The following is a 26,036-nucleotide window of genomic DNA, read 5'->3' as shown; positions in this document are numbered from 1 at the left end:
TTTTTTGGTGGGTTTTAATTATGTATTAAAATGTTGAATAATTTGCATTAAGCATAATTTTTTGTTCATGATATAAAATTAAAATATGGAAACATGCAGTGCTTTAAAAGGATATGTTTGTGAAATGGATATATATGTGGTTTTAAAATCAAGAAGAAACATATAAAAATAATATCTTCTCAATTAAATAAAGTAATGATGAGTTCCAGTATAACCTTTTGTAGGGCACATGAGTTCTACTGGTTGAGATTGAGCTTGAAATTTTTTTATCTAGGTTGAAAGCTTGAAAAAAAAAAGCTATTTTGGGCTCGAGTTTTACTCACTACACATGCAATTTGAATTTAGTCAAATACTAAGCATTTCTTCATCGAGATTGAGCTTGAATTTTTTTTTTATCTGGTTGAAAGCTTGAAAAAAAAAGCTATTTTGGGCTCGAGTTTTACTCACTGAGCATTTGAATTCGAGCTCAATTCGTTTGGTTTAAACTTAATCATTAAGCTTTCTCATGCAAAAGTTCAAACTAGCTAGCTCAAGGTCATTATTTCATTCATTATGAAAATATCTATAAAAATTAATAATCGCTAAATTTCACCGAGCGGGTCGTGAGCTATCTATCAAACAAATTAATCGAGGCTCGAATTTGAACTGAAAATATATTCAAACATCATCGTGCTCAGCTCAAGTTTTATAATTTTGAATATAAATGAGATAATAATCGAGCCAGCTTGAAATTAAAGGCTAGAAATCCCGCTTGATTTGTTTTCAATCGTAATAACAATCTAAGCCTGTAAGATAACCACTGTGTACCTGTAATGCCTGAAGTAAATATCAGGCTTTGTTGATTTAGTAATGTGAGATTACTAAATCATAAATGATTTTTAAAGAATGAAATATGACATATGTTGGTCATATGAAGTCCAAATGATGTGAGATTTGGATATAACGTAGAAAACTCAAAGATATAGAAGTTCCATGTTTTGAGTTTTGAAAAACTTGATCGTTTGACTGATCCAAATGGATGTACCGATATTAAAATGTTAAATATTATATATTATATTATATTATTTTATTATAATATAATATAATATTAAAAAAATTAAAAAAATAAATAAAAAAAGAAAAATAAAATTGAGACGGTGGATTGGATTGAGAAAATTCAATCCACCGCAAGCAACAGACGCACGAACAGGCGACAGAGGAGAGACAGAAATAACATTTTGATTTTCGTTTTGATCGTGCGACTTATCGGTTTATCTAATCGACGAACCGACTTCAGTTCTGGGATCGTTGACACGAGGTCTTCGATTTGAGGTATAAATTTTATAGTTTTGATGATATTTGAAATTCGTCGATTTTTGGAATAAATCTGATAAATTGTTAAATCATACTGATATTGAAGATTGTTGAGTAGTGTATGATTTTAACGAAGTAGAGAAGATTATAGTGGTGTTATTTTGAATTATTCCTAATTTGTTTTAATTAGGGATTTTTAATCGTTGGGTTGAGATTGGAGAGTTGTTTGTCAGTTGTTATTAATTCTGATTATGTATTCGGAGTCTACGAAGTATAGGCTACACGTTGATATAAAGTTTTCGTAATTTGACGGATGTTGTAAAATAGCCTATTATTTGAAGTTAATTAATTAGGGTGTGTTTGATGGTAGTATTGTGAATTAAATACACCAGAATATTAAATTGTTGAACAATACGAATTTATAATCGAGTTTTATATTTTGTTGAATTAATTGTTGTTGGGCTATTTGATGTTATATATTGAGGCTGTTATAACTGTGTTGATACGGTGACAATGATCTGATAATTATTGTTGAATTATTTAGATACATCACAAGCCTCAGGATCAAAGAAATAGCCAGATTGTATATATACTCGATTATCAGGTACGTGTTGACGTACGAGCATATGTTGTTATTGTTTAGTTTTGATGAATACTATTGTGTTGAACGATGATAAATCACCGGAATTGGGTGATTTGGTATTATATTTGTTGTTGTTTATTATTGTTGATATTGTTGACTATCGTTGTTGGGAGACGTCTCGTTGATGTTGTCACGTTGATGTTGTTCGTTCAACGATATTGCTGTCGCCGGAGTTGGGGTGCGACGTATCGTTGATGTTGTTATTCGTTCGACGATATTGCTGTCGCCGGTGTTGGGGTGCGACGTATCGTCGATGTTGTTGCATTGTGATGTTGTTGAGATTGTTGTTGGCTGATTGTCCAGAAACGGCAAAGGGGGTATTTCTGTTATGATTTCAGTTATATTTTATGTCGTTAATATAACTGTTATGTATTACGATGATAATTGTTGTATATGCTCACCCTTTGGGGGCTGTTTCTGTTGGGCAGGTTACAGGACTATGCGTGAAACAGGATAGTGGTGAAGGACTAGGTGTGTCTAGTCAAACAGTCCTGTAGTTAATAGTAAATAGAAACAATATGGTTCATTGTCTTATTTGAGTTGTATGTGTGTATTTATTAAACTGTTTCTGCTACACTGACGTAGATAGTGTGGTGATGACATTATTTTGTCGTATATGCATTATATTATTACGTCCTCGAAAAGAAAATTTTTATGCATATGACGTCACATGTTGTATGATTACGTGGCGAGGTTTGGGGCGCCACAGTACCACACAAAAATGGCCAAGAACATATGGCCTTAACTCGAATGTCTGGTTTTTTTTTTAACTATCTCAAATGTATATGTTAATGCTGATCATTTGGTGCAACTGGAGAAGATATGCTAGTTGTTAGCACCAGTGCTGAATCATTAATTGAACCATGTTTGGTTAATTAAAAAAAAAATTATAAGATGGAAATAAATTATTTAACTGTTCATAAGTTACCGAAAAAGTTGAATCCCCTAAAATTATTTTTCAAGATTTTATTATAATATTTTTTAAATATAAAAATCAAAACAATCTCATAAAATTTATTTTAGGCAAAAACTTGTGTGAGACGGTCTCACGGGTCGTATTTTGTGAGACGGATCTCTTATTTAGGTCATCCATGAAAAAATATTTACTTTTTATGCTAAGAGTATTACTTTTTATTGTGAATATCGGTAGAGTTGACCCGTCTCACATATAAAGATTCGTGAGACCGTTTCACAAGAGACCTAATCTTTATTTTATATCAAATATTCACTCATATTACATAAGATTGTCCTTAGTCGCGTGAATTTATATTTGTGGGAGGATTTTCATTTGAAATCAAATTATTTGATTTTTTTTTTGAAATCCTAATCTAGGAGATGAGAGGATTCGAACTCGAGTCAATATAAGGGGGAAACAAAGTGAGACCATTAGAGCTAAAACTCGGTCTTTTGATATCAAATTATTTGAAATAATTAAGTTGATGACTTGATTTGAAACCGGAGGAAAAAATGTATTTAAGTAATACAAGAGATTTCAAATTTCTTTCTAATTTTGAACAAAAAAATCTCATCAATCATAATTAAACTTTTTAAAACCAGGGTCTAATTTAAATATTTACATTAATATTTTAAAATATTTTTTACATATAGAAATATGTCCATTGTTTTGCATTACTAATTACTATTTTCCTAATATCAATAGAAATATAATTTAAATATTTTCAACAAGATTCTAAAATAATTTTTATAGAGAGAAATATTTACTTTGTTAAATTAATTTTTTTTGTGTTTGATAATTTTATGTTAAAAAAGTATATATTATTTTATCAAGATATATTACTGTGATTAAATTTTTCTTTTTAGGCATAGTTTGGTACACATGATATGATAAACATGTGATATATAATATAATGATAAGTTAATGATAAATAAGATGTAGGATAATGATAAATAAGATGTAGGATATTATATTTAATGTTTGATATGATTTTAATAAGAGTGATTAAATTTATATATTAGATTGTAATGACAAAATTAACCTTATCATAATAAATTTTATAATTTCAAAGTTGTTGTTTGAGTTCATATTTTTTATATGTTCATGCGCCGATAGTGCTTGCATGATTTATTTATTTTTACCTAATTTTATATATTATATATAATATGATAATTGAGCTCTTGATTTGTGAGTCAAGTCAAATATCAATTTTTAAGGTTAATCGAGTGATACTAATAATTTTAATGATATTTATAAAAATTATTTATATAATTATCTCGAATTCATTATATAATTATCATATTATAAAATATAGAAAAATAAATAAAAATATTTATTTGTTTTTAATTTCTACCTAGTTGCATATATTTATAAAAATCATTTATAAATTAAGAGTAATTAAGTCATTTCTAGTATATTTTATCATTAAATTAAAAGGGATATTTTGTCAATCTAAAAAATTATTTATCAAGGATCGTTGATATTATAACGGGCTTTTTAAATCACTGTTACGCACCCAAACAAAACTCCATTGTGTTGCTTAAAGCCCTCAACGCTCCCCACCAAGCTCAGCCAAACAGCGATCACAAAATTTGGGGGAAACGGAAGCAAATTTGGCGATTTTTCTTTGTAATTGATTTGGGGCCGGCGAAATTCGTCAAATATTTTAGCGGAACAGAGGGGCTTCGATTTTGTTTATAGCGTATGATCTCATAAATTTTACGCACATAGCAGTTCTTGGCAGTTTCAGGCAGATTTGATAATATATTTGTGCCTATTTTTAGTTTGTTTATTGTTTATAGCGTATGAAATGATTCTCTAGGGTTGTATGCTGTTAACAAGTCATTACTTTTGCACTCAAATGTTTATTAATTAATCTGGGAAGTTTCAGTTTTTTTTTTCGGAATTCAATATCACCACCCACTAATCGGCATTTCGGAGAGAATAATATTGTATTATAGGCTTTTTATCATCGACTGTTTTAATTAATTGATACGCTACGTGGATGTTCATCTGAATTATTTGTATTAGATTTTTTGTTACACCTGAGATGCTAAAGACATTGAATTGAGGATTTCTTTTTCTCTGTGTGTAGAATAGAGATGGATGAAAAAGCATTGGCGAAATCGAAGAGAGCTCATTCACTGCGACATACCAAGAAGAATAACCACCATTCAGCATCAAAAGTGCCTTCTGTAAGTTCAGGTACGGCCACTGCCAATAAGAAGCCATCGGGTGAGCAAGTTGGAGAGAACCTCCGGAAACCTCATGGCTCTAGAGAACTCCCTTCTAATTGGGATCGTTACGGTGAAGAATTTAACTTGGGTTCAGAAGATCCATCGGGGGAGAGCGCTAGTGCACCAACTGAATTTGTTGTGCCTAAGAGTAAAGGGGCGGATTATGCTTTCTTAATTTCGGAGGCCAGAGCTCAGCCACTATCAAATTATTCTTCCGACATTGTTCGTTCCCTCAGTGATAATATTGAAGGTATGTCATTTCTATGTAGTATAATAGTCTTTACAGTCATTCATGTTTGACTAGATTGAAATGTAGTGCATGACTATGCTGTTTTTGACATTATAAAAAACCATGGAATAATGGAATATGATCTGTAATGTCAAAATTAGGAGAAATTGCAATAATGTTGGTTCCATTAAAAAATTTTTGTTTTCGTTTTTTCCATCCTTGTATAGGAGTATCCGATATCCTTTATGGCGATTGTTGGATGACCGGAAAATTCGATAAATGGCTCCCACCAAATTTCAATTTCAATTTCAAAAATGGCGAGCTGATTTTTTTAATTTAGCATATCTGGTAGAACTGTGTCTATATGACTTCTTCAATTTTAAATATTGTCCTATGCCTAGGACTATGTGTTCTTTGTCAACAAGAAGGTCATGAATACAAATAAGTCGAGGAAGGTCAAGGTAAAAAACCCAAAAAAATATTTAAAAGAGGTCAAATATTTAAGTAACCCTTGGATGGTGGTAACTGATTCCGACAAAAAGTGTTGTTCTGCTAAGCTAGTGAAATTTGTTTTAGAAACTCGTGCATTCTACATTTTCTGGCAATACTTCCATGATATAGTAATAGTGCTACTCGGATTCGGACCAAGATGGATGTTTTACTATTATGTAAAATCCCGTGCCGATTGGAACACAACTCAGAACAAGACCCATTGCGATGAGGTCTTGACCCAAATTCTATAAACAAAAAATATATATCATTTGCAGTGGCTCTGTCTTAGATAAAAATACATATGTAAGTATGTGCGTGCCTCCCTGAGTTTCTACATGTTCTGATAGTTATTTGACAAATATTTTCCTTGAAATTATAGATTTAGTAGATAATTTGCAGTTGATTGATATTACTATGTCTTAGAATATACTCAGGGATTTGGTCCGATGCTCTCTGTCGAGGGGCAAAGCATGCTTTCATGGATCACGGAGGATGATTTTGATTTTGATTTTGACAAAAAATCAAGTAGCAGTTTTGAGGTAATTTTTGTTTATTTAACTTGATTAGTAAGCAATGCCCTTTCGTTGTCTGTTTAGTGTGACTCAGAATGTGGCAACATGATGGCCTATATATGATTTGGTATCATAATCTCTGCCGAGACATAATTTCTCTCTCTCTTGTTTTCCCATTATATTAGCATTCTAAATGCCATTTATTCAATTTCTTTGTCACTCCGTGACCGTGAGATGAAACTCCTGAATTAACATGTGCATGAACCTTGGAAAATTGCATGGAGCATAGGTGGTGAGATTTGCCTGCAACAATTCACATCAGATAATGCTTATTGACCTAGTAAACAGAGACATGGCTCTAATTTAACCATACAATTAGTTTGAATTTTAATGGGTGAATGTGTCTTATTAATTTTTGTGAGTGAACCATTTATGCAATAATTGACAGCATCATCTGTTTCTCATATGCTGTCTTTGTATGATAAACTAGGAAGAATTTACTTTATATCATTATCAGTCTCAGCTTTAATCGCCTTGTTCTTTCATTTTACACTTGTTTTTGTTTTATTTAAAAAAAAATGTGTTCCTTTTTCAATTCTTCAATATACAGGCACCATTTCTTTCCCTTAATCTCGATGCTCTGGCAGAACAACTGGGAAAGGCTAAGCTATCAGATAGGCTATTTCTCGAACCAGATGTACTGCTACCTCCTGAGCTGGTATAATGTTTCTTCTCAGGCTTCTAGCTACATCTGTTCTTGTTCTGTGTGTGCTAATTTCCTTGAATAACGGAAGTCAATTACAATTATGGTAGTTTTGAAGCATCTGATTAGGCTTTGAGTATCTGTAGCCAGACTTTTTATGTGGTTGAAGATAAACGTTGTGAATCTGAAAGAAGCTGTTTGAGTCAGAGTTGAAGTTCATAATTAATGCGATTAGTTTTCAAGAGGTCAACCTGGACTGCTGTTAGTTTTCACTTTATTGAGACATATATAGTTCTCATGAATTTATATAAAGTTCTCTTTATCCCCTCAAGCATCAAAGTGTGGACAGGTTTATTACCTAACTGCCATGCCATAAGAGTCCTCTGTTAATTGTTACTTGATTGTGCTATCTGTTTTCTAAATCTTGAGATCAATTTTAGCACATAAATTTCAATCTTCTTTTCTTTCATTCGTGATTGCTGCAAGTTGTTAGGGCATGTCTAATATAATTTACTTTGGTGTCATCTCAAACATAAATCGTAATTGGTAAACTATTTTATTATACTAATGTGAAAAGATCATCAAAACACCAATTCTGTGCCTATTTCAATGCTAGTAATTACTAATGAAATAATTTTAAACGTGTGGCAGTTCAATGATGAGTTACAGGCTTGTGGCGAAGACAGTGATCATCTTCAAACTCGTGCATCTGCAGTTGAAATAGATTCTGAAGCATCATCATCTCTAATCCAAGATATGGATGAAAATGAGAATGGTCAACCCTTGCCCTGTAGTGAATCCATGTCACTATCTAGCACCATTGCTATAAACAATTCCATTGCAATTCTGAAAGAAGGATTACACTCAATGGACCAAAATACGTATAAAGTTGGGCAGACGCAAGAATCAGAACAGAAGTACATTTCTACACCCAACGTGGATTCTGCTGCTAGGAAACCATCTACATTTGAGGCAGCAAATGCAGAAGCAGACCTCAACGTGCTTCTAAACTCATTTGCTGAAACCAAGTTCCTTGAGCCTTCAACAAATCCACCCAAAAAGTCCGGCCACATATCTGACATCTCTCGAGAAAATACAGGCGTTACGTCATCTGTAGAAATTTCATCTGTACAATATGCATCGGCTGATATTAAGAAGAGAGGCACGGATAGGATGAAAACTCCAATGATGTCTGTCAAAATTGATGATGATATTGATACACGTCTCAAGGAAATGTCTAATGTGGTAAAAATTGATGGTGGATCACTTTCCCAGGACCAGGAGTTCCGAGACATAACACCTTTACAATCTAACGGTAATTCGACATCTAAAATTCAGGATGATTTTGATTCATGGTTAGATTCCATTTAATTGCAGACAATTTTGGAGAGTGTACTTATACTGTTGTATTGTAGTTATAGCCAAACAGGAGATTTATATGTAGTGAGCATTCGTTTTATTTTGGTTGGAGAACTTAAGATTTTGAAAGTTCATAATCATGATATTTTATTATGCTTTTTGATTTTAGACATTTGCTACATTTACATACTAGTATAATTCATATGGTACAATATATGATATATTATTCAAGTATAACTACGTTATGGTTTGATTGGATCTACTAAATTCTATTTTAATTTGAATTTGTCATGTGATTTGTTGGTTTACTAATGGTAAATTACTAGTTTAAAAAAGACGTAGGATGCTGTAAAATTAAGATCTACATAATAGTAAATTATTAGTTTATGAAAATCCAATGCAAGTTATTTTATTTATTTTTTAAGAATAAACCCAAAGCAAGTTGCATAATGATTAATGGTATATTCATTTTAAAAGAAAAAAAGAAGGTCTCTTGCGATACGGTCTTACGAATCTTTATCTGTGAGACATGTCAATTATACTGATATTCACAATAAAAAATAATACTCTTAGCATAAAAAATTATTATTTTTTATGAATGACTCAAATAAAAAATCTGTTTCATAAAATATGATCTGTGAGACCGTCTTACACAATTTTTTGAAAAAAAAGAAAAAAATACAAGTCAAACAGCCCAATTGACATATGGGTGATTAATATATTAGGTCGGGCTGGATGTCGGGCCTACATAGCCCAGTTGACATTTGGGCCTATCGGTGAAACCCACCTCAACCCGAACGTAGAAAAGAGCTAGAATCGACCAATCGAAGCATTTTCTAAAGCAAGAATTTTCCGATCGACTCTCATTTTTCTCTCTCTGGCAACGGTGGCTCCCGGAGGTGATTCAGGCGGCAGTATCGGCGGAATAGGTGGATGGCAAAAAGCAACAAATACACCTCCCTCAACTTCAATGAATTATTTGAGAAAAAACTGAGCAACAATATCAAACCAACCGCGAACAGTTCATTTTCATCCTCAAATTTTGCTTTTGCAAATCATAGCAAGAATACTGTAGCCAATTCAAAAATCCATGGACACATGCTTGTTTTGAGCCGTCCCTCGCCGGCAAAACCCGTTTCAAGTAACCAGAGTACAGAAAACAAAGAAAAGGGTTCTCTTTCTGCTACGCCGCCGTCTGAAGATCGACATAGGAACTATCCAGAACCGGACGGTATCCCTCCCCTTCCACAGGGCCGAACCGGATCCGATACGTTACCGCCTACACCTTCGTTGGTGTCTCCGGTGAAGTCTGACAAGTTTATTCCACCGCATCTTAGGCCGGGGTTTGTGCGCAAGGAGGAGAGTATCGGATCTGAGTTTGTGAAGGGTAGTGGATCGGCAAGCTTCAAGGTAAAATCCGAGTACGGTGGGCGCTCACCGGGTCCCATTCAGGGTGTGGGTGGTACCGGATCGCGTTCAAATCGGTACGCGGAAGAGGTGAGGCCCAAATCTGGTGGTGGGTACGCGCAGGTGAGGAGGGGTGGTGAACCAACATACTTGAATCGGTCAGGCCCCACTGAGAATCGACCAAGTTCCAGCGGATGATGGTAAGGTTCCTTTTTCATTTTCCTGGGTATTGTTTGATAAATTTTTTATCTTTACTTTAAACTCGGGTCACACGGTTTTTTGGTCAGCTATTTATATTTGACAGTGCAGTCCGCTCAAACCATGGGCGTATCACGGAGGTGGTGGTTCGATGGCACTGATTTTTGGGACAAAATTTTAGAAAATTTGAATAACTCAAATAAGTGTGTTTAAGATCGGGAAAATTGCATCTTTTATGATCCAATAATATCACTTGTTTCATGCGGGCATCAGTAATTTGACATGTGAAATTGAATTCAAATGTATTTTGTGTCACTTAATTCACTTGGATTTGCTTTCAACCGCCACTGTGTGATGAAAGGGAGTGAATGGTAAACTATTTTTATAATTTTTGGGTAACTAATTGGCTTGTTAGCATCTGGCATTGATTATGGTGCTAGTTATAACATCTGCTGTAAGGTTTCAAGTTACTGAATTCCTTTCTTAGTAAATGCTGGTCTAGGAGCTGACGGTTTATGCTTTTCTTTTGTGATTAGTTTTAGTATATCATCGGTAACCAAGCTGATCATGATAGCTAACATGCCACCTGTCATCAACCACGATGCATGCCACAATCGTCTAGGAAATGTGTGTTGAAATGCGTGTATGACATTATGGTCTATGATCTCTCGGTTCTCTTATGATTGAGTTGTTAGTAGTTGGCAATATTTTTAAGAGAATTTACTATTAATTTTCGCTTTATTTCCTGAAAGATGTACCGAAATAAGAATAATTGCTTTGTTTATTTGAATGAGTTTAAAATATTATTGGATAATCTGTGTGAGTAGGATAAGAGTATCTGTAGTTAAGTATGATCTGAAGATGCTTTTAGGCTTTATATGGTTGGTTTGTTTAAAATCAAGAGTTTCATGGAAGAATTCACGATTTGTTGGAATTTGTAATTTCAAACGCCTTCCCGTCTTCAACATGTTCTGCAGGCCTATGTGCATGACTCAATGTTGATTTAGTTTAGGACTGGCACAATGAGCAGAAAGGTTTTGTGCTAAGGCCCCCATCATTCATTTATATAACTTAGAATGCTAATCGAGTCCTGATTTGAGAAACTGTAGAATGGAAATACACATTCTGTCAGTTCTATGCTGGGTTTTAAAATGTTTGGATACTTGCACCATAAAGAGATGTCATCTATGCCTTTGATGAGGCAGCTGCATTCTGTCGATAGAGTTGATGAATTCCAAAAAGTCTGAGTAGTGGCTAATATTTTTGGGATATTATCGAGGATTCAAAATTGAGTTTGATGTAATTCAAGTGTTGGGATCTCTTCTAAGAACCAGAGCAAAGATGATGTTGTGAGAGAGGGATGCTCTTATTTACTTTTGTGGCTGGATGGATGATGTACAATTGACTTTATTTTTTTATTTCCCATTTTGTGCCTCTTAGATGATGGTTGGGATGTGCGCGTAGCGAATTGCGGAAGAAACACAACTCATTCCTCCTTTTTTTTTGGGGAAGGATTTTATTTGCTTCATTGTCACATGTTACTTTGCTTTTGTATGGCAAGCATATACTCTGGTTTTACAAAGATATATCTTATTCATTAACCATTTAACCAATTTTTCTTGTTTAGAGCTGCATTAATATATCTCGTAACTCCGAAATTTAACTTATTCGTCCAGCTTTTACTGAGTTTGAAAAGAACCCTTAATCTTTTTCATTGGAACTTTTGATGCAGATGATTATTCTCATTTCAGGATTTGATAATGGAAGATGGATGCTAAACAATCGTCATTTGGATTTGGTAATGGATGGAAGCTAAACAATCAGCTTATTCGCCAGTGTTTGACGCCAGAGGCTTTAGACTTGATTAATATCTTCAATCCTTGTTTCAGATTTTATGTTTCTCGCCTTATTTTGTTTCTGAAATTATGCTGTTATTAAGAAGAGTGGTGTGGAAAATGGTCTTTATTATTCTGCTGTTTAATTTCTTCTGCTATGTATGGCTTGACATTCTATTAATACAGTCAGTTTGGGTGAATTCCTCTTTCTTTACTGAATGAATCGGCCTCGTCTCGAGTTTAACCTGGCAACTATATTTTCCACCACCACTTCTTTTTATAGAAATGATTTATTAGCGGAAGCCTTTATATATATATTTACAAACTAATGCTACGAAAAATATCATGTGTTAAGCCATATATGATACGATGACGATACAGGCTATAAAAAAACAACTAAGCCCATTATTCTGAATGCTCCAGTTATCTCTATCACTTGGTCCGAATTTTGTAATCCTGTTTCTGGATTTATTATAAAAAGGAAATAAATACAATACGAAATCGTAAGAAGATTTTATCAAAGTGGGTCAGCCTTGGAAGTGTCTAAAAACCATCTTCAGAGGCCGTAAAATTCTGCTAGGTAGCTCAAAGCATCTGAATTATTGCTACAAACTTTCCAGAGCTGCGCTATTTCACCATTGGAGATCGTACCCCAGCCCTCGCAATTGCTCAGAAAATCCAGCAGCTTGGAGTAGAAGGAATCGTAGTTCATCAACAAAAACGGTACAGGAAACCTTGATCCAATTCTTTCGAGTTGAATCAACGTCAAGATTTCGAATACCTCGTCTAGAGTGCCAATGCCACCGGGAAGAGCCACAACAGCTGTTCTATCTGAACTAGTAGCTCTAACAGCAGCATCCGCCAGCCCATGCTTCCTTGCAGAAAAGAACCTGCATGTGATTTACATATATATTCAAGGCGTAAAACCCGAGGATGTCCAAGAGCCTAAGTGCCAAACGAGGGACACACCTTATCAAACGGAGACGTGCAAGGATAATGTCCTAGACAATAATTATATATCATAACATGGAATGCATACATTGAGCCTCCGAGGCAAGCGGTTTGCTAAATGGTTACACCTTAAGTCTAGTAGTGTGCTTCAAGAGACAACATTGTGGCGTACAAAGCAGTGATTCACAAATACACAGATTGAACCGCGAGTGCCTTAAAATTCTCTATATCAAGCAGTGTTTTTTAATTGTATTAACAAAAAAGGCTTAAAAACACGAACAAGAACTCCTAAAAGCCATTTTTCCTGGCTTAAAAACATGAACAAAACATGATTTTTTAGAAAGAGATTTTTTTCTCAACATATTCTCCATCCAAAAATGCACTTTAAATAGGTGTAATTTCAAGGATAGCTGCCGCTACCTGCAAGTAAGATAGTTTTCTGTTTGAAGATACGGATGTAAATTCGTCGCCACCCATTCCCCAGCTTCTTTGGCAATCTTAAATCCACCAACAGGCTTCCCTGCTTGAAGAGCACCTTTAGTTACGGCATCCATGAGCCCCCGACCAGCTCCTGACCATGACGTACAATCTAATAGATTTGCAATCTGTCAAACAAAATACTAGTTGGAGAGCCCGAAATCAAGCACATTCGAAACCTTATTAAATTAAAAATCATGCTGGTTTTGTAAGAGTGTATACTGAATACATACACGAGTTCTATAAAAGTGGCTCAGCTTGGGGCTCAACTCTCAAGCAATACTTAATTTTCAAAGAAGAAGAAGAAAGACGTGAATCAATAAACTTGCCTCCTTCCCCAACTCAAACGACTGTTTGTAATGTGGGTGGTCAGGTCCCAACCTCGATGAACCCAAATATACAACACCTCGGTGAAGCCTTCGTATGAGTTTGTAGCATTGCTCGATTTCTTTCTTGACCTATTTTACAGCAAATTTGGACTGATATATTTAAATCGGGCTAGACTAGATTTGAGAAAGGGGAAGGTGAAAAAAAAAGATTCAAATAACAGTGCAAATGAAAGGTAAGCAACTGCTTCAAAACGTGTGGGCAATGGAACCATTCAGCATCTCCAATCAATGCAAATCACCCAATTAAAGAATCAATTTGCCAAAGTTTTACATGATTATGTATATGATCGAATGACCGGAACAAGGGAGTGAAGTTATAGCTATGTCAGCTCAGTCACCTCAAATGCACATGTCATACTTGAATAAACTGATTAACGGAAGGGCTTTGAAGATTCCACTTCAAGGCAACCAAACTTCAAAAAATACATATATCCCACACCTGCATGTTTATCTCTTAGCTTAATAGATAAACTTAGGAATGGACCAAGCAAGATGGTCCAGCGGGCAGACATAAAATCCATCATTTTTTGTTTGTTGTTCATTTAAATCTTCTCCAATGGAAAAATTAGCATTTTACTTCGGATAATTGGGAAGAAATTTCTTGATCACAACTAGTCTATGTTGGATTTTGTACCAATTCATGTGATTCTATAGATCAGACCTTTCCATGACACGCACTAAAAATTTCACAAAAATATAGTCTAAAAGCAAGGAATAAAGGGATATAAATCGATTCACAAAGCTAGAATGATTATTAATAGCGTTATGACAACTCCAATGGTTTTAATCAAACTCGGAAGTTCAAGATTCTAAGATCAAATTTTAGTTCTAGATTTCTGAATGTACCATACCTCAGACGGGCTTTTTCTCTCCTCAAAATCAATACCTTCAAGATTACAGCGAAGCGACCTCAACCTGACAAAATGAGTACCCTTGAAATTCACATTTGTTCCATGGTTTCCTACAAAAGACACGAACTTTCTCGATCCCTTTGGATCAAGATTTCCAGTGGAATAACAATAGGATAATGGGTTCCAACTAGTGAGCGACCCATTTTTCATCAGATTCCGAAAAGAAAGAAGATTGCTTGTATTACTTATGAATTGGTCTCTGTGCAGTTGCCAGATTAAAGTGCGTTAGAAGCTAGAAAATCTGCTAAACGTAGTGAAAGAAGTTGTTTGTGGGATGAATTGGAATAGGGTTCTTCTGTCGTGCAGTGTAGTTGAGGGGGCATAGAACAACACAACCTGCTGCGATTCTTTCGAAGCATGCCCGCCAGTGTATAATGCTTGACTAAAATATTGAAAATACTAATTTTTTCAATATTTATTATTAAAATAAATATATATAACAAATATTGACATTAATCATACTCTGTTTTTTCGGATGAAAATCGATATATTAAAAATTTGATATAAATATATGATATTTGAATATCAACTATTTTAGATATCGTACAAAATATAATTTTTTGAAAATAAAATTAGAAAACTCTATTAATATTAACATTTGATTTACATTTTTTATGTTCAAAAATCATATATTAGTATCAAATCTAAAACAATCGGTACTCAAATATCATATATTAGTAACATATTTTTAATACTTTGTGTCGATTTTAATCCGAGAAAAAACATGTGAGCTCAGAGTGTGCAAACGTATTTTGGTCGTGAATCAAAAAATATAAACACATAATTTTTCTGAGAACGACTGAATGCAAATTTACCTCAACCATCTGTATGCAAATGAGTACAGCTTGAACACACGCTTTTTAAGATCGCATTCAGTTCAACCTTTACATGAAACCAGAAATCGAAGAGAAATAGAAAGCGAAGGTCCATTTATGGAGTACTAAGTACTAAAGCATCGCCTTTCCCGAACTGAAAACCCAAACTAACCATTTTCCGCATGCATTTCACCGTTATATGCCCACATGCCCGCCTCAACGGCCGAAAACCTAGTGTATCTCTTCCGCTCTGCTGCTAGATTATCTCTCAATCGTTCCAAAACCTCCGCTGCCGTCTCCAAGAAGAAGCTCTCCTCTTCATCTGTCGCCTCTGCTGCCCACGACGCCGCTCTGAAAAAGTACGTGTCCTCTATTAACTCATCCTCCCCTTCGGTCTCCGAAGCAACCAAATGTCTCGTCAAGACCTTTAAATCGCCGCCGTCTTCTCGTCCTGCTGAGATTTCTCATTCTACTCTCCATGATATTGTTAGCGAAGGCTTACGACTAGGTTGTAAGAATGGCGATGGTACCTTCTGCAATCGCAGTCTTTTCATTGATGAGCTTATTTTTTATGTTCTGAGTCTCAGGTTCTCATTGCTGTGTCTTTTTTTACACAGATGAATCAGGAAAGCAGCTTGCAACAGAAGCATCTGGTTTATTGTATGGTGGGTATCTTTTTTAATATTATGCCGAGTTACAATTTTTATCCAGGAGAATGTAGGGGTAGATTTGTAGTATGTTGAAATGATGCTGGTATTTTATCTGTCTTTCTATAGCAAATTTTATTTTATTTTCTTCTATTTCCTCTTTTCTTGAAGAAGTATTTTAGAATCTTAGTGTTTGCATTGAATATTCTTATTACCGTGTAAAAACGTTATCTTTGTTGGATCTAAATGCTTGAGCTCCACGGCCCTACTTTTCCAACTCATTGTAGCTATGGAACTTTTCCTTTTAACTGGCAGATGAACTGGACTTGGATTGGGATGATCAATCAGAGGATGAGCAACCACTGGGTAATGTTTTGACCTTTCCATGGATGGCAAGATTGTCAAACAACAACATATCATTTCGAAGGAAAGAAGTCTCACGAGGGAGGAAGCAGAAATGGGTTTTCAAAAACACACAGACTTGCCGCTTTGATAGGTTGGTCAAAATGTGTGGAGCAAAGCTTGGGCCAGATGCTACCCTCGATATATTTGGGAGACTTGGACGGGAAACTGGCTTGAAGGAGTACAACGCCTTAATTAGAATTTGTATAGAGAAAGCCAGGGATGCCACGGATGAAGAAGTCTCCCTTGAGCAGATATATAAGGCCCATCAAATTTTCAAGTCAGTGAGGGAAACAGGCTTTAAAATTGAAGAAGAAATGTATGGACAATTTCTGATGTATTTGATCGATTTTGGTATGGTTGAAGAATTCTTTTTCTTCCTTGACCTCATCAAAGACGAGAACCCTGAAACAGTTTCACGATTATCTTATTATGAAATGCTGTTGTGGATTAGAGTCAATAACGAAGTAAAAATACAAGAACTCTGTCGTGCTTTTGTGGATGACAATTCTGAAGATAAATTTTATTTTCGAGGTACTTTTTCTTCTTACTATGGTTGCTTTAGTTTTTTTCTCGATTCTCTTCATTTTGTATCTTTCTTTCTTGATGATATTCTTTGCACTCACTGGTGACTGCTTGGTATCATTGAGACCATGGATTTACTGGGACCAAGCAGGGCATTTTAGTGTGGAGGTCATGTTGTACTAAAGTGAATTGTTCGTAATGGTTCTGCCTTGGTATTGATTTGTGGGATCTTCGATATTTCCTCTGTTTTACCTCCAAATGTAAAATTCAGAGGTTAACTGCTTGTTTTGTCTACTAATCTTCAAGGTGAGTGAACTACAATCCAATTAAGCTATGTTGAGGAGGACAAAGTGTTTCTGGAGCCCTTTTTGCAAGTGGTTATTGTTTCAGCCTAGTCTTTTATTTGAATTTCCTTCTACTCAGTTTTTTCATGATTTCGCTATGAGAGAGTTTTTCATGCCCTAAAGATGTATTTATTTTTGTCTGGAACATGTTTGTTCGTTTAGCACTGGTCATACTGAGAGGCGGCTTACTCTTTTATCTACAAGTAGGGTGCTGGAGGATAGAAAGCTCCCAGTCATATCTTTTATACTTTCAGCCATAAAAGTCCTTAAATTCTGCTGCAATTTAGTTTCTTCTTCTTTTTTATGTTTGAAATTGAAATTCGGCTAAATTTCGAAATTAAAATTTGGCCAATCATCTTTTACAAACAGCTATTTCAATTTATCATATTTGATGTCCACTTATTTGATTATGGGTTTAGCTTGTGTCATATAGACATAATTTCTAATCTTGGCATTGCAATTATCTTGCAGAAAATATATTGTTGGCATTGTGTGAAAGCAGCCGAAAAGAAGAGTTAATTATACTATTGAATACTTTCGACATAACTAAAGTTACCTCAGATGTACTTTTGGTGAATATCTTCAAGTCCATGGGGAAGTTTTTACTGGAACCCGTCGCTGATAAATTCCTACTGGCTTTGAAAAGCACTGGTTAGTATATGATCAATAGATTTTTGGATAAAGGAATTTTCAATAAATTTACTGGAAAAAAAATCAGTGTTTCTTAGACACAATATTTCATGTTTTTCATTTTTAAAAAGTTATGCAAAAAATACCATATTATGCAGAAAAGAATCTAAGCAAGTAAGAAAAGATATCTACAAGTAATCTTGGAAAAAGTTTTTAAACTGTCGCAACCATTGAATGCATCTTGGTGCTGCAGTATAGTTACATAGTTGTCCATTAAATGTATCCAGTTTGCTATCCTCAGTGTTTGGAATGTCTAATATATGATTTTTTTACTTCTGGGTTGCCAAGGGCTTTGAGTGACATACTATGATATTCCCAGGCTTTAATTTTAATGTGCAAATGTGCTAATTTTGCTACATTGCAGATATCAGTGCGGAAAACATTTCGAAGTTCATCTATGAATATGTAATAAGCATTCCAAATTTAGCGGTGAGGAACCTCTCATGAATGTTACTGGTAATTTGTTTATTCCATGGATTTTGAAGCGATTTTACTTAAGACAGTTTGCTCCATTGTGAAGCATGTTGTTTTGAAGTATTTCAGCTATCACATTTATCAACCGTTTTGGCTTATCTTGTTCAAGGATGAACTTCAGACAGTGACATATTTCCAGTAATTTAAGTGGAACTCCGCTAGTCCTTGGATCGTATTAGCCAGTAACTTCTGTTATGTTGTCTCTTAACGACTGAATGAGGAGCAACAATTGTGCAGTAATGTTACAAAAGCTTAGCATATTAAGTAGTTAATTTTAAAATAATTGTGAATGTAAACTCTTGGCACAGACCAAGTGATGCCATATGCATTTAACGTATTTAATGTGGTCGTTATCCATTCATGAGAAAAATGTCCTACTTCTTGCTACTCAGTTCATATATCATACTCAACGGCCTAAAAAAAGTAGTTTCCTGTCTGGTAGACAATCATTTACTACATTGTTTTTATACGTAATTTTTTTTTAGTTTGGGATAGTTTTACATTTTGTTTGTGCTTATTTTCTTCGATAGTGGAGATCCATGATGAATATAGGTACCTGATGTGTATAGGTTGGAGTTGGTAATCCTTTTTAGATTCTATGTCGGATTTGATGCGCACGGCTTTCTTCATTGGATTTTCTCTTTTTTAAGTATATCCTCTGATGTTATCTTTTATTTGTTGAGGTAGGTCGACGATGTCATCGTAAAATTCCATCGATTACTTGCCAAATTGGAAGTTTTACCCACTTCTGCGCAATATGAGAAGCTCATAAGATATTCTTGTGATATCCACAAGGTATGGCCCAATGCTTATAGAGAGCTAATTCAGATCAATCTAAAACCCTGTGAAGAAAAAAATTTGCTAAGTCAGCTTACTGCCTACGTACTTGATACTCCTGTCTAAACAAAAGTTGCATGGTTCTGAACTTAGTGCTGCTGCATTGTGTCTGGAGTTTTCTTTGTGCATTGTAGATCCAATTGCTCAGCTTGCATGATTTACTGTTAAATTTTGTTTAGGTACACGAGGCGCTAAGTTTAGCTGACGAGGCTTGGAAGTCTGATTTGACTTTGACGTTAGAGACATTTCATGTAATATTAGAAGCATGTGACCGGAGCTGTGAATATAACATGGTATGTCAATTTATTTTTTTCCCTTCTTTATAAATCTTGATTTTACTTTCATATTCATTCTCCTTGGTTTTCCTCATCGGTGGAAGAGCTTTCAAATGTCACTGATTGGGGGGATTCTTCAAAATTTCTGGCCTTTTAGCAGGATTATATTTATTTTTTGTATAACTATTATTGCCAATTCAAAATATTTTGGGAAGAATTGTCCCTTGGAGTCGTCCTTTATTTAATGTAACTTGTGTTTTGATAAAATAATAAACTGGGCCATATTTATCAAGGGTATGGGTATATTTAGGTACCGCTTGGTTTGGATGATAGGTTAACTGAATGGATGATAAGAAATTTAAAGATATGAATGAATAATATAGTATATAAAATATATGGTATACTTTGGTATGACTTTGATGTGATGGATGATTTTGTGTATTTTATTTTAATAATGACAAAAATACCTTCCGCTTTTCACTTTCTCCTCCCCACTAGACCTTTCTCTTCAGTGCACTGCACATTTTCCTCCCTTTCTTCGTTCCTTTTTGTTCAATCCCATCTCCCACCTACCATTTTCTTTCTTTGTTTCTTCTATGCAAATCCTATCTCCGTCATTTTCTTTTGTGTGATTCACAAGTACATTTTCATCTCCAAACCCCATGGTTGAGTCAAGAAGCCCCGTTGCTACCACCCTCGAACCATTGCCCAACTGTCATTTTAGAATCTGCAAGTACCGCAATTTCCATGGGTCTCCTGTCACACAAGCTCGAATTTTAGAGAGGGATTGAAAAATTGTTTAGTGGCTGTCACACAGAAAATGGTGGCATTTCGAGCTTTTCAGAGGAATCTAAGGAGTTACCTTGGCTCAATTTTATGAATTTTTTCTGTAAACAATCTTCACAACACAAATTTGGGACTGCATCTATATTCAAGAATCTTGCTTGCTAAGTTCATATTCAAGAAATTGTAAAATAGTGAAGAGTGAACAAATAAAATGGTGAGGACTGAGGGTACACTGGGAAAATGACGAAACAAGATGAACTATCACACCAACAAGGTGTGATAAATAATAAGGCAATGGATCTTAAAAATCAGACTAAACATGAGATGAATTAGGATAATTTTATCTAATCCTTCATCATCCTTTAAACCAAACTTGGCCTTATAGTATTGATAGTCTGATAGATAGTTTCTCGCATGTACGTAACCTAGAATCTAGTCCAACTTCAAAATCATTTTTATTTTTCTGTCAAATCATTTAAGTAATTTTCTGTTTGTTTTGTCTGAAAAATGGTGGTTTGATATCAGGGATAGTTTTGAAATACATGCATGTCCAGCCAACGTTCAAATGCAGATATTGATGACAAGTAAATGTTTTTTCCTTATGAAAATGCATGATTTGGCAAACTGGTGAATGAACATGCATAAATTGGCAAACAGATGAATGTGATAGGATCATGATTTAAAGTTCTTAAATCTACATCTTCCAATCAAAATAATACTGGGTTATAGTTTTGAAGAAAGTAAATTATTTTGGTACAAGGCCTGAAGTTGAGATAGTAATAGGAAGACAAGTATGTGGTTGATTATTTTTGAAAAATTCTCAATTCAAATTTTGTTTGGAAGTATGCATAGAACCCTTAAATCAAAGTCAATGAAATTCAACACCGAAATTCATGGATCATACTCAAGATCGTTCTTCGTTGTTTAATTCGAGAGCAAAAACCTTGAACTAATAACTTTGACTTTTTGATACCAAGTTGGTCATTGAAAAAATCAAGTCTTTGGATTTTGCTTCAAGCTTTAATATTCGTAGAAGAATGAAAGGGTTATTTATATTAAGGATTTTCTACGTCACTGATCATTTGTTTAGTTAGACTTTAGATTTCATTTTTTGTTTCTTTTTAATATAAATCAGTCAACTTTTGGAATTAAAACAACTTGGAATGAAATTGATATTTACTCTTCCCATTTTTTAGGTTCATCAAATCAATTCAATGATATATCACCACAATCTGAAGCCAAATAATGAGACCTTCAGGATGATGATACAGCTATGCGTGAAGATGAAAGATGTTAGTGTCTCTTTTTTAGTGTGTTGTACGTAATTTGTTTCAGCTTCTATGGCTTTCATTTTACATCTAAATGCAGTTTCAGGGAGCTTATGGAATTATCAGTGATCTACTAACAATGAAGTTAATGCCAACAGCAAGCATGTTCAATGCTATAATGGCTGGATATTTCCGTGAGGTGGGTTAGTTCTTTCTGAATGCTCCAAGTTTTCGCCCTTGTATCTTAATGACCTGTTAAAGACATAGTGCTGGTCAAATTTTTAATTTATATTTGTACCTCAGTCGTGTTGCAGTGGTAGATACCTACCTTTAAGACAGTTTTACCTCTGTCGTTTTTATAAGGAAAATGATATGAATATGAGCTCCCACTATTCCTTGCTAGCTTTCTTAAAACTTGGTCAAATGATCTGATATCTGTTTTTGCCCATTATTGATTGGTCAGATCCCATTTGGACCCACTCACACATGGGATAATTTTGTGGCTTGTATCTAATGTGTGAAACTGTTTGTACTGGGTTCTCCTTCCAACTATTATGCATTTTATTCTTGACATTCTGTGTTACCAAAATGTGCAGAAAAACACCTCTTGTGCTATGCATGTTCTTGAACAGATGGAAGACGCTGAAGTGAAACCAGATGCCATGACTTTTGCCTGTCTGATAAGTAACAGCCAGTGTGAGAAGCAGATAACTAAGGTTGTCTTTAATTTATGTGACAACAAAACTGTAAATTGTACATCTATGGAGGACATTGCGGGTTGGGATCTCTTGTCAATGGACATTAAGGTTGATTTAATTAAAGACTACACGCTAGAAAAAAATAACTAAAATGTTTAGTGCGTATCACAAATTACTATTGTTTTCTTTTCATGTGAATATGATTTTGGGGTTGTATGAGGCTGTTCTACTGCACAGTTTATGTAAAATTTGTGTACAACTTTTACGTTCTATGACCACCAATTCAAAAAATATCAATTTTCAATTCCATATACACACACATCAAACTTTGAAATAAAGTTGAGTCGAGACCAATTGATTTGTTTAAATGTTATCGACCAGTCTAAATAGATAATCACAAGCTGCATTTTATTTTGAGTTCTATTTATTTCTTTCTAATGCTTTATATACTTGAACGACATCATAGCGTCCCTGGATTTCAACATTTATTTTTATCTGCATTTAATCAGCGATTTTCTGCAATATTGATGTTATGTTCTGTATACAGCTCTTCTTACCTGGTTAACTAGTCCTTTAATGGGGAACAATATTATGTTGCTAAAGTCATGCTACTTATAATTTTATACTGATGGTTTCTGTTGATTGTCTGCTTGTAGAATTATAATGACATGCTTGACTCGGGAATTCAACCCATAAAGCAGGTTTTCATGGCCCTTGTGAATGCATATGCTGCCTGTGGTGAATTCGATAAGGCTGAGAAGGTATGAAGTTTCTCTTTGGTCTCTGCTTTGGCCATCTTTCCAATAAAATGTTCCTGATAATATACTTGCAGACTAGAGCACCAAACTTGTAGCTGAATGGAAATAATTGTGCTTTGTCTTAGGGACTGGAAATACGTTTGGTCGTAAAAATAGCGGTTTAACATTGTAAACTTTCTTTATTTCGCGGATTGCTTACCCGCTCCTGTAATCCTTAATATCTAAATTAATAAATAATTGTTTCCTTTCAAAAAAAAAAATTGTGCTTTGTCTTAGCTAGTGAGATTAAGATTGGCTGACAAGGATATCCCTGCCAAAAAATTGTGCATAAGGTGGGTTGTTCGTAAGGCGAAGAAGAAAGCCCCGTCTTATAAGCTGATCCCGAAGCCTTTCACTTTCCGTTTTGGAGTGGAATTTTAAGTTCTCCCCTACACAACACAACAGATTCTACCTTACTAATTAGCAACAAAGTGGTCACACGCTTGGATACAACTTCACCCCTGCATCCATTTTTTACAATATTGTTGATCTCTGTGCAGGTTATCTTTGACAAAAGAATTCCAGTGAAGAACTTTAATGAAATTAAGGGTGTTCTTGTTGGAGCTCTTGCATCCCATGGGCAGTTATCTGGTGCTCTTAAACTGTATGAAGAGATCAAAGAAGCTGACTGCCACCTGGACCCTAAAGCTATTAGATGTCTTATTGTAAGCTGCTTTGGCTCGTTTTATAAGAATCGACGTGTTTTGTGAACAAACTCATCAAATTTCATGATTTTTGGCAGGAACATTTTCAATCCAAAGGAGAATTAAATAGATTGCTTCAGCTGCTCGAGGAATTAACCAGTTCACCTTATTGGGTTGATGCCTGCTTCAGGGTCATATCATATTGTGTTCAGCATGAACATCTAAGGTTCTCTTTGCTTTTTTTTGGTCATTTCCATGATATTTGTTTCTGTCAATCCACAAGGTTATGATTGTATTTTTTTTCTTTCAGGTCTACTCTTGATTTACTCAAGCAAGTCAAGGATAAATTCAGCAACTGTCAAGTTGCTACAGAAGTTCTGTTTGATGAGGTATTGACCTTGTTTTTCCCATCATCTTGCAAGAAGCAGCTTATGAGACTTCATATTTGGAGTTTAATGTTCTTATTGACACATGTTATGGAGTAGGTATTTTGCTTTATTGTGGAGAAAGAGGGCAAGGACATGCAATTTGGTCTTAATTTACTTCAAGCTATTAAGTCCGAATTAGGTGTTCGCCCTTCAAGGAAAAGTCTTGATTTTCTCCTGAGTGCTTGTGTGAATTGCAAGGATGCCAAAACTACGTTTGCTATTTGGGAAGAATACAAGAAAGCTGGCCTGCCGTACAATGTTTTAAGTTTTGTAAGGTGACTCATCTTGAATTCTTCTACTATTTACTACTTTCATTTTAATCATCTAGGCTTTTAGGATAAAGTTTTATGGGTGCAAATTGTTATTCGCCATATATCTCTTCTTCCATCTATCACAGATATGAATCTCTATGATTTGAAACCAAACACGATAATTATTACCGTCTAACTTGATCGAAATGGTTGGAAAAGAAGCCTCGTGAACATTTTCCATGGATGGCTTCTTCCTGTCAGGAATTTTTCAGCCAAAAAAAGAGAGAATAACTGCGGAACTTTTCATTTTCCCTCGGGCTATGATGCCATATCAATTGATCGATGGTTGAATTAGTTTCATATATCTCAAGGGGGTATTTATACAAAATATACACAATTTAGTTCAGAAAAGCCAACTGTACAGTTAATTTTAATCAATCGGACTAAAAATATCCTGATTCTAATAATCAAATCCTATATACAAGAGAAATATGATATTTCAGATTACTAAAACTCATTGCAGATACTAAATTTTAATTTAGGTTCTCTGTTGAATGCTTGCAGGATGTACCAGGCTCTTTTGGCTTCAGGAGAACGAGTATCTGCAGCAAAAATGCTTAATAAGATATCTAAAGACGACCCCCATGTCCTTTGCGTCATCCAAGCGTGCCAAAAAACGTACCTGAAACCTTTATCTGTTGAAAAGAATCAAAAGAAAAAGAAGAAGGCATTAGCAGCAACTTTGGGGTTGCTAGATGGTTTAGAAACCAGACCGGGAAACAAAGGTACTAGTTTTATACGATTCTGTGAACTCTTCTTTATTATTTTTTTAGCATGTTCTTGTTATCTTCTACCTGATAATGCTTCCGTCTGAGTGAAGTTTTTTGAGTCGGCCAATGTTTTGACCTTTACAGGTTGACACAAACAACACTCGAGAGAATGTCTCGAAAAATTTATGTGAAGATGAATTGACAGAAGAAGAAGAGTTTGCTCTTAATGACCAGGCGTGGTATTCATGAGTCAAAGAAACAGAAATGTCATCTTGAATGACTATTTAATTTAAGTCTCCAACCCGAGATTCTGAAAGCATGAGTCGAACTTAAAAAATTAGACTTTAAATAAATGTGTCATCGTTTTTTCATAATAAAAGTTGTTCAAAACATAAGAACGTGACATCTATTTGGATATTTTTCAACCAAGTATTCTTAATGTATTTATCAATTGTATCTCAATCTCTAGAATCATCAACGCCTGAAGAATTCAAATTTTATGTGAAGCATATTCAATAATATCAATATTCACTCTTCATTAAGTTGGTCCTCGTTTGGTATTTGGATCTCTTCTTAATTGTCATTATCCATTGATGGATCTCAAATCTTTAGTATTATAATTGTCTTAGATTTCTATCAATGCCAAATGTTAATAATTAAAATGTTAATTAATATTTAATTACTTAAACAACAAAGATTAATTCGTGTAAACATCGAAAACGAATTTAAAATATTCATTTTGGCTTACAGAAATTTCGTAGGACATCTCAAAATTTCAAAACACCGTAACATCA

General features: G+C 34.6%; 4 protein-coding genes across 6 annotated transcripts; 3 read left to right on the top strand and 1 right to left on the bottom strand.

The window, feature by feature from the left end:
• The first annotated feature begins 4,411 nt into the window (after nt 1-4,411).
• Nucleotides 4,412-8,591, top strand: LOC142540725 (uncharacterized). The gene is made up of 5 exons (XM_075647075.1): nt 4,412-4,593; nt 4,987-5,378; nt 6,273-6,388; nt 6,972-7,079; nt 7,716-8,591. The coding sequence occupies exons 2-5, from the start codon at nt 4,994-4,996 to the stop codon at nt 8,433-8,435; spliced, it is 1,329 nt and encodes a 442-aa protein (XP_075503190.1). The 5' UTR covers nt 4,412-4,593; nt 4,987-4,993; the 3' UTR covers nt 8,436-8,591.
• Nucleotides 8,592-9,244: 653 nt separating this feature from the next.
• On the top strand, nt 9,245-12,063 carry LOC142540724 (uncharacterized). The gene is made up of 2 exons (XM_075647074.1): nt 9,245-10,030; nt 11,780-12,063. The coding sequence occupies exon 1, from the start codon at nt 9,357-9,359 to the stop codon at nt 10,026-10,028; it is 672 nt and encodes a 223-aa protein (XP_075503189.1). The 5' UTR covers nt 9,245-9,356; the 3' UTR covers nt 10,029-10,030; nt 11,780-12,063.
• On the bottom strand, nt 11,817-14,976 carry LOC142540723 (putative cytokinin riboside 5'-monophosphate phosphoribohydrolase LOGL10). 2 transcript variants are annotated; one of them, XM_075647072.1, is made up of 4 exons: nt 14,532-14,976; nt 13,621-13,749; nt 13,235-13,419; nt 11,817-12,753 (listed from the first exon to the last, which is right to left on the bottom strand). In XM_075647072.1, the coding sequence occupies exons 1-4, from the start codon at nt 14,739-14,741 to the stop codon at nt 12,420-12,422; spliced, it is 858 nt and encodes a 285-aa protein (XP_075503187.1). In that variant the 5' UTR covers nt 14,742-14,976; the 3' UTR covers nt 11,817-12,419. The 2 variants fall into 2 exon arrangements, with proteins under 2 accessions (XP_075503187.1, XP_075503188.1); XM_075647073.1 differs by lacking the exon at nt 13,621-13,749.
• A 494-nt stretch (nt 14,977-15,470) lies between these two features.
• LOC142540722 (pentatricopeptide repeat-containing protein At4g04790, mitochondrial-like) lies at nt 15,471-25,784 on the top strand. 2 transcript variants are annotated; one of them, XM_075647071.1, is made up of 17 exons: nt 15,471-15,914; nt 16,024-16,071; nt 16,369-16,989; nt 17,796-17,975; nt 18,379-18,443; nt 19,176-19,283; nt 19,505-19,618; nt 21,583-21,678; nt 21,755-21,853; nt 22,251-22,370; nt 23,009-23,113; nt 23,650-23,814; nt 23,892-24,019; nt 24,104-24,182; nt 24,279-24,496; nt 25,037-25,257; nt 25,387-25,784. In XM_075647071.1, exons 1-17 carry the CDS (start codon nt 15,614-15,616, stop codon nt 25,389-25,391), a joined length of 2,673 nt encoding a protein of 890 aa, XP_075503186.1. In that variant the 5' UTR covers nt 15,471-15,613; the 3' UTR covers nt 25,392-25,784. The 2 variants fall into 2 exon arrangements, with proteins under 2 accessions (XP_075503186.1, XP_075503185.1); XM_075647070.1 differs by having other exon boundaries at nt 15,471-15,932.
• The last annotated feature ends 252 nt before the right edge of the window (nt 25,785-26,036 follow it).

Source organism: Primulina tabacum, chromosome 3 (assembly GCF_025594145.1).
Source record: "Primulina tabacum isolate GXHZ01 chromosome 3, ASM2559414v2, whole genome shotgun sequence".
NCBI classification, from domain to species: Eukaryota; Viridiplantae; Streptophyta; class Magnoliopsida; order Lamiales; family Gesneriaceae; genus Primulina; species Primulina tabacum.
Note: the sequence above shows the minus strand (reverse complement) of the source record. Positions and strands in the feature narration are given on the sequence as shown.

Coding starts and splice junctions, on each gene's coding strand:
- LOC142540722 (XM_075647070.1), top strand. CDS start 15,614: ATGCCCGCCTCAACGGCCGAAAACCTAGTGTATCTCTTCCGCTCTGCT. Junction 19,619..21,582: donor GGAGCTGTGAATATAACATG/GTATGTCAATTT, acceptor CCCATTTTTTAG/GTTCATCAAATCAATTCAAT. Junction 21,854..22,250: donor TGGCTGGATATTTCCGTGAG/GTGGGTTAGTTC, acceptor CAAAATGTGCAG/AAAAACACCTCTTGTGCTAT.
- LOC142540725 (XM_075647075.1), top strand. CDS start 4,994: ATGGATGAAAAAGCATTGGCGAAATCGAAGAGAGCTCATTCACTGCGA. Junction 6,389..6,971: donor AATCAAGTAGCAGTTTTGAG/GTAATTTTTGTT, acceptor TTCAATATACAG/GCACCATTTCTTTCCCTTAA. Junction 7,080..7,715: donor TACTGCTACCTCCTGAGCTG/GTATAATGTTTC, acceptor AACGTGTGGCAG/TTCAATGATGAGTTACAGGC.
- LOC142540723 (XM_075647072.1), bottom strand. CDS start 14,741: ATGAAAAATGGGTCGCTCACTAGTTGGAACCCATTATCCTATTGTTAT. Junction 13,420..13,620: donor CGTTTGAGTTGGGGAAGGAG/GCAAGTTTATTG, acceptor TTTGTTTGACAG/ATTGCAAATCTATTAGATTG. Junction 12,754..13,234: donor GAAAACTATCTTACTTGCAG/GTAGCGGCAGCT, acceptor AATCACATGCAG/GTTCTTTTCTGCAAGGAAGC.
- LOC142540724 (XM_075647074.1), top strand. CDS start 9,357: ATGGCAAAAAGCAACAAATACACCTCCCTCAACTTCAATGAATTATTT.